Source organism: Convolutriloba macropyga, chromosome 12 (assembly GCF_964194025.1).
Source record: "Convolutriloba macropyga chromosome 12, txConMacr16.3, whole genome shotgun sequence".
In the NCBI taxonomy this organism is placed as follows: domain Eukaryota; kingdom Metazoa; phylum Xenacoelomorpha; order Acoela; family Convolutidae; genus Convolutriloba; species Convolutriloba macropyga.
The window spans coordinates 22,012,702-22,027,098 of NC_134479.1; the positions used below are offsets into that span (position 1 = coordinate 22,012,702).

General features: G+C 35.5%; 1 protein-coding gene across 1 annotated transcript in view; it reads right to left on the reverse strand.

The window, feature by feature from the left end:
* LOC142350361 (uncharacterized) overlaps nt 1-14,397 on the reverse strand; it is a 187,519-nt gene that overhangs the window by 19,000 nt on the left and 154,122 nt on the right. The window contains exon 5 of the mRNA XM_075402201.1: nt 2,097-2,281. Within this exon, the coding sequence (XP_075258316.1) occupies nt 2,097-2,281 (185 nt within the window). The remainder of the gene's footprint in view (nt 1-2,096; nt 2,282-14,397) is intronic.

Below are 14,397 nucleotides of genomic sequence, written 5' to 3' on the forward strand. Positions count from 1 at the left end.
AGTCCTGTCGGTCTTTTATATGCGGTTTTTTGCTTGACCGATTTTTCGTCTGACCCATTTGACTTTTCGTCCTCAAAAACAAGATAAACAGGTAGCACCCAGCGGGCATTAAGTGCTCTTAGAGCTTTTTAGCTCTGTTTCAGCTCAAACTGTTTCGGCGACTTTTACTTATGGTGTGGAGAGCGGCTCTTAGACGTTGAACCCTTTGTTGACCCCCGCCCACCAATATCCCCCTTCCCCCATGGCTATCCACTGACGAACAACTGCTCGCTAAAAACAAGCAAATTTATACTAATTTTTTGAATTTTATCAGCCCGAGGTGTCGAGAAACCTGCTCTAGGGTTTGATAATAGGTAACTGCATAGTTTTTAGTGGAAATAGAATGGTTTCAACATTTTCACATCGCGAATTTTAGCATTTTTGTGACAAAACTTGCAAATTTTTCAATTTTTGAAATTTATTGTCAGTATTCAAGTTTTTTTCAGCCACAGGGGTGAAAAAACTTCAAAGATTTCATAAAAGGTTGCTGCATAGTTTCTGGTAGTAATATTTCAAATTTTTAGTAATGTTTTTCAATTTTTTCAACATTTATTGTCATTGTCCACGTTTTTCCAGACCCAGGAGTTAGGAAATCTCCTATAAGGTTTGATGATAGAATACTGAAAAATGTTTAATGGCCATAAAATAGTTTTCAACTTTTAAATGTCACAAATTTTACCAATTTTTTGATAAAACGTTCAAATTTTTTCAAGTTTTTTTTGAAAATTTTTGACTTTTTTAAGTTTATCTAGCTTCAAGAGCCACGGAACTTCCTCTAGGATTTGATTTTGCGTTACTTTATAGTTTTAGATGTATTGGATTATTTCGTATTGGAATATTCATCACTACTATTAGCATTTTTTTTTTCAAAAATATTTGTTTGCAATTTTATAGTTTTTTGAAAATCTTGATTATTTTTTTACATTTTTCTTAGGGCCTCAGGAGCAGAAAAACCTCCTCTGGATTTTGATAATAGGTTACTGCATTGTTTTTAGTTGTAGTTGAATGTTTTCAAGGTTTTAGTAGAATGATTTCATGTTTTTTGAATGTTTTTTTTTAAAATTTTTTTTGTGCACCAGAAGCCCAGGGACCTCCTCCGAGTTTGATAGTAAGCTTCTTTCTGCATAGTTTTTGGAATTAATGGAATGGTTATCAATACTATAATGATTTGAGATAAGCAGTTTTTTGATAAAACTTAATTTTAAAAATTTTCGAAAAATTAGCATGTTTCAAGTTTATGGATCTTTATGAGCCAGTGAAACTGTTTAAGGCTTGAAAAAGGGATCCTGGATAGTCTCCTTAGACAATGAAGTGGTTCTGAAGGCTTTAAAATCATTAAATTTAGCAAGACTTTGATAAAATTTGCAATTGTTTTTTAACTTTGTTGTATACCTTTGGCCTTTTCTGAGTTTAACGATCATTACTGGCCAACGAATTTTTTAGGTCTTGCGGATGGGTTACATGACAGAAATCCAGAGACAAAATATGTTTTTGAACATTTTTATTCACTGCGAACTTTGGAAACAGTTCTTTTGAGTTTTGCACTTTCAGTTTTTTTCTATATGATTCAATTGCTAATAAGCCTAGAAAACTAGGGTTTGCAGAGTCGAATCTCATCATAGAAAATATTCCTAGCTCTCTCTCTCTCTCTCTCTCACTCTGTTTGTGTGTGTGTGTGTTTTCGGTTTGGGTTTCTTTCCTGCTCTTTCTCGTTCACGTTCTATCTCTCTCGCACACACACACACACACACACATGCACATTTTCTCTCTCTCTCTCTCTCTCTCCCCTTAACTCTTTTGTTGATTCAGCACTTCAGCAGATGTTGTGGCGTGATGTCATCGTCTATTACCCTAACCTCACGCCCCTTGAATCAAGCTAACGCTAGCTAGGTACTGACGAAGCCAACTGCTCACTGGTCGTTTGAGAACAATTCGCCCGACGTTAGTCGGTTATGTTTATTAAGTTTTTAAATTAAATCTTGAGCTCAGGTATATTCATTAAGTTTATTTTCCCCAGTTTTTGCCGCCGGGGGTGATGGCGGGGAGAAACAACAAACCAAGTGCGCAGTTGTTCGTCCTCGTTTGTCTCGGCAGTCCCACTCACATTTAGCCTTCTTTATGAGTCCTCTTAAACATTGTAGTCTGTTGTGAGCGGCTGCTAAGTGAACAGGCTGTTGCCCAATGTTGTCGACCTCCCGGATGTTGACATCTTGGGCGATGAGGAAGTTGAGACAATCGAAGGCTTATAACAGAAAAGTTGTTGAGCAACTTACATGGTTTGAAAATTAGGTTGAAATAATTATGGTAGTAACTGTTGATATGCCTAGGTTAACTTTTTTTGAAAATTGTTTTTTTTTGTGCCGCATACGAATACGAACCATATTAGAACATTTGCATGCGCTTACTTCCTTTTTGTCTTTTTGTGAAAATATTTTTATTTTTGGTGTTCTGTTGGTTTCCACAGAAGCCTACGTTTTAACAGATTGGTAAGAGTAATGATTTAGAAAGGTTTTCTATTGCCTGAATGAAACATTAGACGTGTTACTTTGTTGTTACTCACAGTTCCCCTGATATAGCAGAATGTTGTATGTTTTGGTTATGTTGTATGTTTTGGTATTGGAGAGGAACAATGTCCTGCTCTTTCCCAAGAGATAGCTTGAATGAGTACGAATATGTCTTCAGAAAAAGATGTTAAAATGATTCTGCAGGTGACAGGTTAGCAATGAAAGGACAACAGATCACATATTTTAAAAATTATTTTAAGCTTCTAATATTCATTCTAGAATGCAAAATTGGGCGAGGTTTTTCTTCCGGGATTTTCCTAAAATCAATGGGGGATTTTCTTAAAATTTTTCGAGGATTTTTCTTAAAAATCAAATAGATGCTCATGACTTAAACACAATTTTTTAAAGCCCGCACCCTGCCTTTTTATCTGACTTCAATATTTTATGATAAATTTCTGAATTAACTGCAGATGAAGCTAATATTAACTGTAGGTATGTCAAATCTAACGTAGTTAAGGGGACCATTGAACTGCATTTCTTCCTACATATTATTCTCTGCTGTTTGGACTAGAATTAAGTGTCTACCGAGATAAAACTGTCTGAAGAACGTGTCGATTTATAGCCAAACTTCATTTTCAGCTCACTTTCGGATCATAAATGAGCTTAAGACAAGCTTACGTCACAGACTTTTGTGGGCTTTTGCTTATCAACTCACATTCGGTGAAACTTGAATAGTTTTAACTCTGAACAATACATGTCGATATAGGAGCACAATATACTATTGCAAACTTTGTTCTTCAGTAATGCGCAAACGAGTTTTGATAGTTTTACAACCGACTAGCAAATTTAAATTGGTTGAAAGTAGCGCGTATACGTATACATAAGCAAGTCAAAAGTAAGCCTGTTCTCATATTGAAACCTGCTTGATACAAAAAGTTTTACGGTTTTACAAGAAATAAACTTAACTGTTACGTACAAATTTACTCGATCACCGCAAAAAAATTCTATTTGCCAACTGAAAAAGCAGAATATTGGAACATAAATCTTGATTTAATTTAAGACTTCCTTGACTTGTTCGACAAAATTGTAATTTGATATCTCATCGGTGGTGCTTAGTTATAACCGAAACAGTTAAAATTGGTTGAGGCATTATTGCAGCAGTGCATTAATTATTAGTTATAAAAAATATTATTAGTAATGGGCAATGTTCTGTGGAGTATAATTTGGTCCGTGTTGTTGATTTTCCTATTTTGGCCATTGGCTTTCTTCCTTTCATTCTTCTACGTATTATTCCTACCATTTACTGCTTGTATAGGTGAGCAATAATTTATTTCATGACAAACTTATAATCAATATTTTTTCCTACTTATATAAATGTGACAACCATGGGCCGGATCCACATTTTGAAAGTTTTCTAGCCCGGGTCGAGGTTTCGTCAAAAAATAATGTAAGATTAGCGGTGAATAGCGGTGAAAAAATACTTTTTTCACCGCAAAGCGCCCGCATCTTTTAGCGTTGAATGCGGTGAATTTTTTGCGTTTTTTAGCGGTGAATTTTTTTCACCGCATCCTGGTAGCGCTGATTTTTTTTCACAGCATTCTTAAGCGGTGGATTTTTTTTATTGTTTAAAGGTTTTTTTTCACCGCATTCAACGCATTGAGCGCAAATATTACACTTTTTATTCGAATTCAACGCAAATCTTACATATTTTAGCGATTTTTAGCGGTGCCACCTCGACCCGGGAGACCATCTTAGTTGCATCACTTTATGTCTAGAATTGTAATCCAAAATTACGCAAGACTTCAGCTCCTTTACAAAGCTATCAAGGCATAAATCCTTCTGGCTCAGTTTATAAATCTATAAAATGTAATTATGTTCATAATTTTACTACCATAACAAAAAAGTGTAGTTAAACACTTAAATTTTGAGAATCATATTATAAGCATATGATTGGTTTGGTCCTTGAAATACTGGTTGAAATGAGTTCTTAAAGAATTCAGATCTTCACTTGAAATCATTTGTATTTTTTTGCCTTTCATTTTACCTTTTGTCGCTGTACTCAATCGTTCAAACATAGGTGATCAAATTTCACATTTTACTCGTGTGTGTTACACTTCGTCTTCTCGCTTTTGAAAAGGTCGTTAAAACGCTGAAAATTGTCAACGTAAGTGTAGTGCTGAAGGGTAATTAAAAATTCGTGTTTAAGTATTGGCCCAATTAAGAGAGCATTAATGCACAATTTATAAAATTTGCATTTCGTCAGTTAGACAGTAATATAAATTCTATACTACGCAAAGAATTAAAGTATGTGGTTAAGTTTTGTTTTTGTCTGAAATTATAGGGACTTTTGGTCTTTTCCGAAACCTCAACACCACATAGATTGAATTGAAAGCTTTATAAGAGGTTTTTGGTATATATTTTTTATTTGTTGTTCTCAATTTCGTCTGAATTACGGGGAAAAAACGCCAAAAGGCTCTTAAGGAGGCTGTTGTCATAATGGACAGCCATGTTCGAACACAGAGAAGCTCAAACGTGCTTTCGTACAAGTGAATTTGATGGTTTTTCAGGTGGGTGTACAGACTTAGCTGACCTCGTTCTCAAAGGCATCATGCTGAGCAAGAAGGCAGCCACCGCCATGATGGACGGAAAGTCCTCTCTTTAAGTAACAAGAACTAATTCAGGAAAGAGTTTTCAATTTGGATTGGTATCCTCTACTCACAGTAACTATTCAGTCCACTCTTCATTAATGATAATTTTATATGCTTTGATTTGAAGCTTATGAAATTTTGCAGCTTTTGATGAAAATTTTCTATCTCAGTTATTGCTTGATTTATATTTTGGTCGGTGTGTGGGTGTTTGCGACGAAAAATATGAAAAGATTAGCTTGATTCCAATATAAAATTTTATAAGCTAATAACGGGATAAAACTATATAATAAATTAACAATATTAATATTTTAGTTATAACCAAAAATTCTTTATTAAATCTGGGATTAATTATTTTTGAACGACAGTCAATTGGTAACAAAGAAGTGATATGAACGGCACATTGAACGGTAAATGAACAAGTGATATGACAAAAAACTTCGCTCTTGAAAAATTGTTTTTCATGACCATCATGAAGTGCAATTGATTACCATAACAGGAATGAAACTCGTTACAAGTGAACAATTGGCATACAGTTTTTGTGACAACTTGTTAATTTTTATTTAGACAAAAATCAGTTTTTTGTACCTGATTTTTATTGGGGGGGGGAATAATTGTCGGCAGATGTTTCAAAAACAGCTTCGATACTAAATGTTTTCTTTAAATTTAGATTTCGTTGATTGTGTGGAAAAAATTATTAGTTGTTATTTGTCTATGAAGTGCAGTCTTTGCATTAATCTTCGTTTTTTGTTCAAAGCACTATTTTAATACGGCAATCAGATGTATCTGGGTGCCGCTTCACTGACAAAGCTCTGCAACAATAACTTAATGGGTCCAGTTTAAAGTTTTAGCGTCTTTCAAAACGCCAGTAAAAACAAGGTTATCTTGTGTTGTACACAACAAACAACTTACAGATTTTTCAGCCCTTAAAACTTATATACTATTGAATACGGCGTCGCGAGTTTTTACCGCGTTTTACGTGCTAGTTAAGTGACAAATTTGGAAAGGTCACATTCTTCATGTAATCATGCAAAGCAGAAACATTTTTTGCAAACCTCTACACTTTAGAGCCTTAAATGACCCTACACTACAAATTGGCCGGCCCAAAAATGGCTCTCTTTGTTGCATGTTCCCACTTTTTTATTAGTTTTCAACTGAAGTTTCAGCTTAATATCAAAACTGAATGAGATTACGTAATCGAATGAGATTGCACCAGCTCCAGGTTGTATCATATATCTTACTGAAAAGAACATCATTGAAACTAACTTTCAAAAACCTAAACTTTACGTCTTTGTGACCCTTTTTAAAGCGTTTCCCTTTTCGTCTTCAAAATGTTGGGGCGGATGTGTCAAGGCAGAAAATCATCGAACTGACACCGTAGAAGATTGTCAGAACTGGTTGGATCGCAATCATTAGCCTCCCCAATCATCCTTCTCGAATCTTTGAAGCTTACACATCATAGAGAAGTTTGGTTGTTGAATCTTTCTCGAGTTTTTACAATGAAAAACAACATAATAAATAAAGAAACTGCGGATCACCTGTTGAAGTCTGATCAGATTCACAATACAATCGATAATTCATACCGCCCTAATCATTTTTCTCTGAATACCAGTAACAAATTGCCAGTTTCTGTACACTCCGAAAATAGTTGCTCTAATGAACAAACCAATAGCAGCGCAAGAAGAAGCTCCTTATCTGGTTTCTCAACTGGTTTAACACAGCAGACGATTAAACTGAAAATTACTGATGACTTAACTCGTTTCCTGATCCCAGATGGTACCTTACTTTTTATCCCGATAATCAGATTAATCTTTATAAGGCCTCAATCTTGGAGCACAGCTTAGTGAAGACTAAAGCGAGATACCTGGGCTTCGAACTACGACGAGTGTGTTGTAAGTCAATTTGGGCATATTCAAAACTCACGCATTTATTGTTTACAGTAATAAAAATACCAAACAGTTTATCTGCCCGCAGAGATGAGCTGGTCCAATCTTTAACACTGGGAACTGCGTCACCAGGTTCAAGCAGCATTCCAAACGAATTACCATACTAACAAATATTTGCTGCGGCAACATTCAGTCCCTGCGCCAAATACCCGAAAAACTTTGTTAGCCATGGTCAGAAATTTTTTCGATATTGATACAAGGTTGGATTTCAAACGCCCTACTGTGTTGTTAACTGGAAACAGCTCTTTGCAATGAGCAAACCTGGTTTGCGTTCCTCCTCAGAGGAGGGAAATAACATAAGCAGCGACCTTAAAATTCAATAATGAATCAGTTTGAACCATGTAGAGCGAGTGTGTATGCTGCACTTTGGTACGAATAGCTTCACAGCTTCGATGAAGCAAGCGAAACAAAAAAACAGAGCAAGGGAAGCACTTGCTTCCCAGCTGAAATATTATGTCTTTAAAGAATATATGGACGTCCGGCAAAAATTCTATCCTGTGAGAGAAAAGTAACCGAAAACAGAACAAACGTCACTTTATTCGAAACACCGCGTCCAATGGAAAACAAAATACACAATCGAATAGGAGAATACAGCTCCAAAACTTTTCAATTCGATGAAGTTTCACGATTTCTGATCATTCTGAGCGGGCAACAACTTCCTTAGCAACATTAATGAACCAGGTTAGTTGGAAGTTTTGTGGCTCTAGGTTTCTGTAGTGCCTCTTATTACAGCATTGTGAAAAAAACAGCACAGAAGAGAACATCTGGCGTTAGACTTTTGATGTTGTCGAAGTTATTTTGCGTCTCGTTGCCAAGTGCGTCGCAAAGAGGCAGCTTCCGAGGATGTAGACTTTTTTCGAGCAAAACAATTAGGAGTTGCTGTCAAGGAAGGAGCTGCGAGCATAATTCACGCCACAGAAAAAATTTCAGAAAACTAAGAGAAATAAAAAGCCGGGTTACACACCAATATTGTTTCAGAAACTCATTTATTCAGTGAATCGTTGAAAAACCTTCATCTCATCAAAACCTTTAATGCATACTATTTTTTCCTTCGTCTCCTTTTGATAGTCCCGGCATAATGATGTGTTCGTTGACTGCTTAGTGGCTGAGAGTCAATCTGCTCTGTGACAAGAAATATTGCAGGAACTATTGCAGGAACTGAAGACAATCTGGGTAAAGCGTTGGAAGTTCAAACAGTATCCTTCTTGAGCAGAAACTCAAGAAGGATACGTGCAAGCTATGGTCAGTCGAAAGCATGAACAAAGTTGATAGCTTGATCAAGAGGAGCAACTCATTAGGATTTGACGTTTTTGGGATCTACTATATGCTCTGTTGTTCTTGTTTTCACTTGACTACTAAACGGCTTAAAAGGCTTTAAAAATAGAGGAACTTCTAGACAACTTACCATAAATGAACGATTCATAATATGCGCTTTATTTCTTTCGTTATTGTCTCGGTGCCAACAAAAATGGTGTATTTTTGTGATGCAGTTCTCCATCAGAAGAATCAGAGACTATCCTTCAAACCTCGATTCGGTTCAGTGCGCAATATTTGAATGATTGATGAAGTTTTATTGTCAAACATTTCAGAGGATTGAGTATGACATCTAATTAACAAAATCGGTGTTGAAAAAAGAAGATCAACTGATCAAAATCAGGCTGCATATGTTTGCTATTTGTTCCATTCCACTGTACTCTTGGAAAAACTAACAGGCCATTATTCGATAAACCAAAAGACATCTCATTTGTTAAGACAATTGAAGAATTAGACGAAAATTTGACAACGCAACCTTTTGAGAAAAAATCAGGAAGAATTTGATAATTCAGCTTAAAGCATTTTGCCTGGAGGACAAAACTCCTCTAGAGAAAAAACTCGTTTGCTGTGTCTTTGTCTACCACATTCAAGTGTCTGGTTATCCGCAGCCCGCACTCCGGTACTGATGCTTCTTTTAACTTCGAATGAGTTCCGCGTTGCTCTTAAGAATCAATTGGGTGTTAAGCTGTACTTAAACGCGGGAAAACGTCCTTTCTGTATTTCTGGGATTTTAACCGTAATGGGAGGTTATGCCATGGTCGGGGTAATATGTTTGCTCGTCATGATCATATACGAGACAAAATTGCTTTGGAGCTCAACTGTCCCACATCTATGGGCAGAAAAATTTACTTACCGACCACAATTTCAGACTGGTCGACATATTCTCACCTGTATGGAAGGCAATTCAGTCAGCAGCATTGGATATCACCGTAACTTCTCCCTTGCTACCGCTCCTTATCACAAATGCGTCGATGAAAAGGGGTTTAGCACTGTAAGATGCTGAGGTCAGAAAGTATGAACAGTACTCCCAAAAATGCATCAAAGTGGAATTCAATTCATTCCTTTGGCCATCGATCGTTTCGGGGATTTTTGGGAAACAAGTCGTGCGACCCAAACACATTGCTACTCTGGCTGATAACAGAAAATTTTAACCTCCTGTGTTATCTTTAGCTTTTAGTAGGTTATCGCAATCAACATGTAGTATGAAAAACTTGATTCTAATACAGGACAACAGCTCAAGTATTTATCAAAGATCGTACCAAGCGAGGTTATTTGATAATTTAGTCTGACCTGATATTAATAACAATAAATGATCTTGAACCAAGATTTTCCTCGTGAATGAATTAATCAATATACACAATATTTGCCCTAAGATGTCAACAAATTTGATCTACTCACCCAAAACAGCTCCAATTAGGGGAGAAAGCAATATAGCCAAAACACTTAACCAATTCCTCTTAACCGTTTTTTTTTCATTATTTGCCATTTCTTGTGATCTGGTTTCATTGGATTCCATCTGACATTAATTCTCACTTTGTGAGGATAACTCGGAAAAGCTCGGAGTTTTTGGCATCAGTTTGCGAGCAATAGTTATTAGACTGAATAATAATAGACAATGAGTGCGAACGACAAGAGGCAACTGTATTTCCAAAAAATAATTTTATCTTATATTATTTCATTTGAAAAATTTATATAACAAAGCGGTCACACGACCAATTTTTGAAAAAAAATTGCTAGGATCTAACCCATTATTTCAGAAAGGAATATATTCCAAAAACGAGAAAAAAATTAACCGCTCTAAAGCCAGAAATTCGTTCAATCCCAAAATTTTTTCAATTTTCTCGTACATCCGTGAAAAACAAAAAAAGATCAAAAAGTCTAAAATAGAAAACTTGAGTAAATGCCAAAACTTTTCAGACATTCAAATTTGTAGAAGTATTTGGATTGCTATATCCATTTGAGTTTAACACAAATTTCTCCTAAACTTAAACCTAATTGTTAACCAGTACTCTGATTGGCCCCGTTTTTCAAATTAAAAGACTAGAACTAGTTGTTCACTGTTGACAAGAAAACTTCTTCGAAAAGCAAAAACCATGTTTCACAACGGATACTCCATGATTATGTCCAAAACAAACAATAAATGTTCTTCGAAAATGTTTCTGTCCTATGAAATTTTTTTTCATAGCTGTTTCGTCCCTGTGGTATAGGGGTATCAAAAGTGTACTAATTTCATCTATTTCCTCCATTTCCCTGTTTGTTTCTTTTCCAGACTAGAGTTGTTTATGTCTGTTGCCTATTATTTTGCTTTTCATACCTTCTGCACTGTTCATACCTTCAACTCAGCTGCTAAAGTTATTCCTCCTCTCGCTGTAATTTTGTTCGTTTGTTGACGTATATACTTTTGTCTACCATCCAACTTTTTTTTACCTAAGTGAATTTCGTTCTATAATCTTTCTTGTTGAAATTGACCACTGAATTAAAACTTCGAAAAATGTTTTTTTTTCGCTAAGCGAAGCTAGTCAGTGATAGTGATGGGCCGAATCACACTGCGATTCACTCCCACACCACACTAATTTTTTAAGCCTGAGTAGCCCCGAAAATCAGAATTAGAAGAGCAATCAGTTTTAACGCACCGCGAATTAACAAATTATCTTGTAGCAAAGAATTACGTACGACAAACCGCAAACAGCAGGATATAGTACGGGAATGACCATCGACCCTCGACCTAACCACCTCTTCGCTTGGAAAAGTGGAGCACCCAAGTAAGGCTTGATATTAATGCGAAAGAAGGAATAACCCTTGGACACCCTAATTCGTGCAAAACCCACAAATGTAGCTCTTCCTAACAAGCCGAATTACTAACAACCCATCAATAATTTCACTGAGGCCACAGAGCGAGAACTGCAAACACGGAATGCCCAAATCGAATTGAGCTGTGAGTTCAAATGTCAGGAAAAAACTCGAAGGCGGAGTACTGTCTTGCGACCGACCCTGATACTTCTTTGACAGAAAGTGCGTCTTTTTCCTCTATTTGAACATCAGGACTGAGGGAAGAGAAAGTTTAAGCTAAAATAGCCTCATGCAATCATCAACGAAACCAACCAACATCTTTCACTAGACCCCGTAACATTACGTTCGATAGATGTCTTTTCTTTTCAAGAAAACAAAAGAGGAAAGGGGGGAAAGTGTCAAACATTATTACACACATACTGAAGAAGCAGTCAAATATTTCAATTTCGCAGATTGAGAAGAAACTGTACTACAAGACGTATTCACAACCAAAAGTCGGTTACCGAAGTCAGATGGAGATGGGACTGCAAAATCAATTGAATATAAATAATGCGACGCATTCACCATCAGTACAACACAATATAATATTGATTTTGCCCCCGCAATTTGACCCAATCAAAACAATCCGCAATACAGTAGACAAAAACAGACAAACCAATGTAAAAATTGCGGCCGACCACGGCAACAAAATCACAGACAAAGCTGCATTGCATTATGAAAGAGATTCAATAACTCTAGAATCGGAAAACATTTTTTTTGAGCTGCATTTTCGGCTTAACAACAACATCAAATGCGATTACGCAATGATTTATCCCAAAACAATCAACAAAATTGAGCTACTATCCTAAAACTGTTCGAAATGGGGAAAGTACAATTTAGCCAAAATAAAAACACTCAACCAATTGCCCTCAACTGCTTTTTCATTGTTTACTCACCCCTTTACACAAATCTGGTTTCATTGGATTCTATCTGACATTACTTCTCACTTTGAGTGGATACCTCGGAAACGCCCGGTGTTTTTTTGGCAACAATTTCTAAGCAATACGTAATAGACTGAATACTGGTTAATGAGTAAGCACAACAAAAGGCATTCGTGTTTCCAAATACATCATTTACTCTACATTATTTTCTGTAGAAAAGTGATAAAATAATGGTCACACGACCAAAATCTAAGGTCTCACCCATTATTTTAGAAAAGAATCAATTACAAAACCAAAAAAGTGCCAACCGTTTTATAGCCATAAATTAATTCATTCATACTCAAAGCTTCCCGAAAACTTCTTGTACACCTGTGAACAAAGTGAAAAACAAAAGAGGATCAAAGTCTGAAACGGAGAACTTGAGTAAATGTTATAACTCTTCAAACACTCAAATTTGTCAGAATATTTGCAATGTTTCATCAATATGAGTTTAATACAAGTTTCGCCTAATTTTAAACTTCACAGTTAACTTGAACTCTGATTGGCCCTTGTTTTTCAAACTAAAAGGAACAAAATTAGTTGTTCACTGTTAACAAAAGACGTTCTTGGAAAAGGAAAACATGCTTCATAATGGACACTACATAGTTATGACCAAAACAAACATTAAATATTTTTCGAAAATGTTTCAGTTTTTCAACTCAAGATTGCCAATTTTAAGATATCGAAAATTATCTAGCGAAATCTCAAATTTTCCATACCAAAGATGTAAGCAAATTCTGTTTTTTTAGTTCCGACTCCTCATGAGGGGGGAGGGACTATTTATTCAACTGTCTTTTCTTTTGTTCAAACACTTTTGACCGATTGATATATTCATCGTAGAGAGCTGTGAGTGGTATCAATAAAAAGCCCGCCCAGCGTAGAATATCGACCGATTAAGATTTGTTTGAATTTTGTTACTTAGAGCGAGTTAGCGTGGTTAAAAATTTTGTGAATTGTAGACCGATCTGCGTTATTCTTATTCAAACTTTCCGTAGTTTTTGCCTAATATTTCGTCAACTTTGCAAAAATCTGTAAAAATTGTTAACAATAACTCTGTTGACTTTATTTTTACCGACCAAAAAAGTCTTGTTGACTATTTTGATTCTAAAGCCTTGGCTGAACATATTTTTGTCTAAAGCCTTGGCTGAACATTTTAAAATTCAGACTTTTTCACAAATAAGCTTCTTTAGTCAACTTTGATTATATTTGCCGGAAGTCCACACCCAAAAACATCTAAAACAATCGTTGTAAACTCCAAAGGGAAATAGTTCTACAATCACTTCCATTGAGAGTAGTCGGGAATTAAAGTTTTGCCATTTTTTTGCTGTTTTAAAAAGTGTTCGATTTTTAAATCAATAAAGGCTTATTGAGCGTTGGCTTTATTTTTATTTTAAAATGGTCAACCTCTAGTTTAGTGTGAGCAAAAAAAGACTGGTTTGATCTCCGACTTTTACAATCAAAAAAAAATCAGATTGTAATCAGTCGGTTTTTTCTTAGAAACAAAATTCGATCAATTTATCTTAATTAAAGAACAGAACAATTCAAATCAAAGCTCACTGTTTATAGGTTCAACTGGTATCCTAAGCCGTTCCAACAAAATGCATCTAGTTTCTTTACCCAAAAAATTAAGGTCGTTTTGACTTTAAAAAAAGATTGATTTTAAAAAAAAAACAATGGCTCGTTGAACCTTGCCTTTTTTGTTTCAGTTTTGTCACTTTGTAGCTTAGTGAGAGCAAAGAATGCTTCTTCTTCCTCTTTTTTGTATCGAGTTAAAATTTAATAGCTTTTGCGTTTTTATACGTTAAGTTATGGTTTTCTGGCGATGGTAATACTAGATTTCACTATTTTTTTTTTGATATTCCAGCTTTGGCCCATTTTGAATGTTTTTTTCTCGTTTTGTCACATTATCTTATAATTAACAGTTCACATTAGTTGACATTCAAAACAAAACACAATTGAACATATAAAAGTCTTTAAAGGCATAGATTATGTTTTCAACGGCTTCCATGCCCCTTTCGCGAAGAAATTAATAGTAACTTTTCATAATTGTGCTCAACTCTAATTTTTACTTTGTCTTTTTAGTCGTATGAATTTGCCTCCACGCCGCTTTCTCGAAAAATTTAAATACAAAATTATTGAATTGATAATGACACATCTCATTGGTTTTTGTGGAGGAATTTGTGGAGATTTTTGGGCCTAT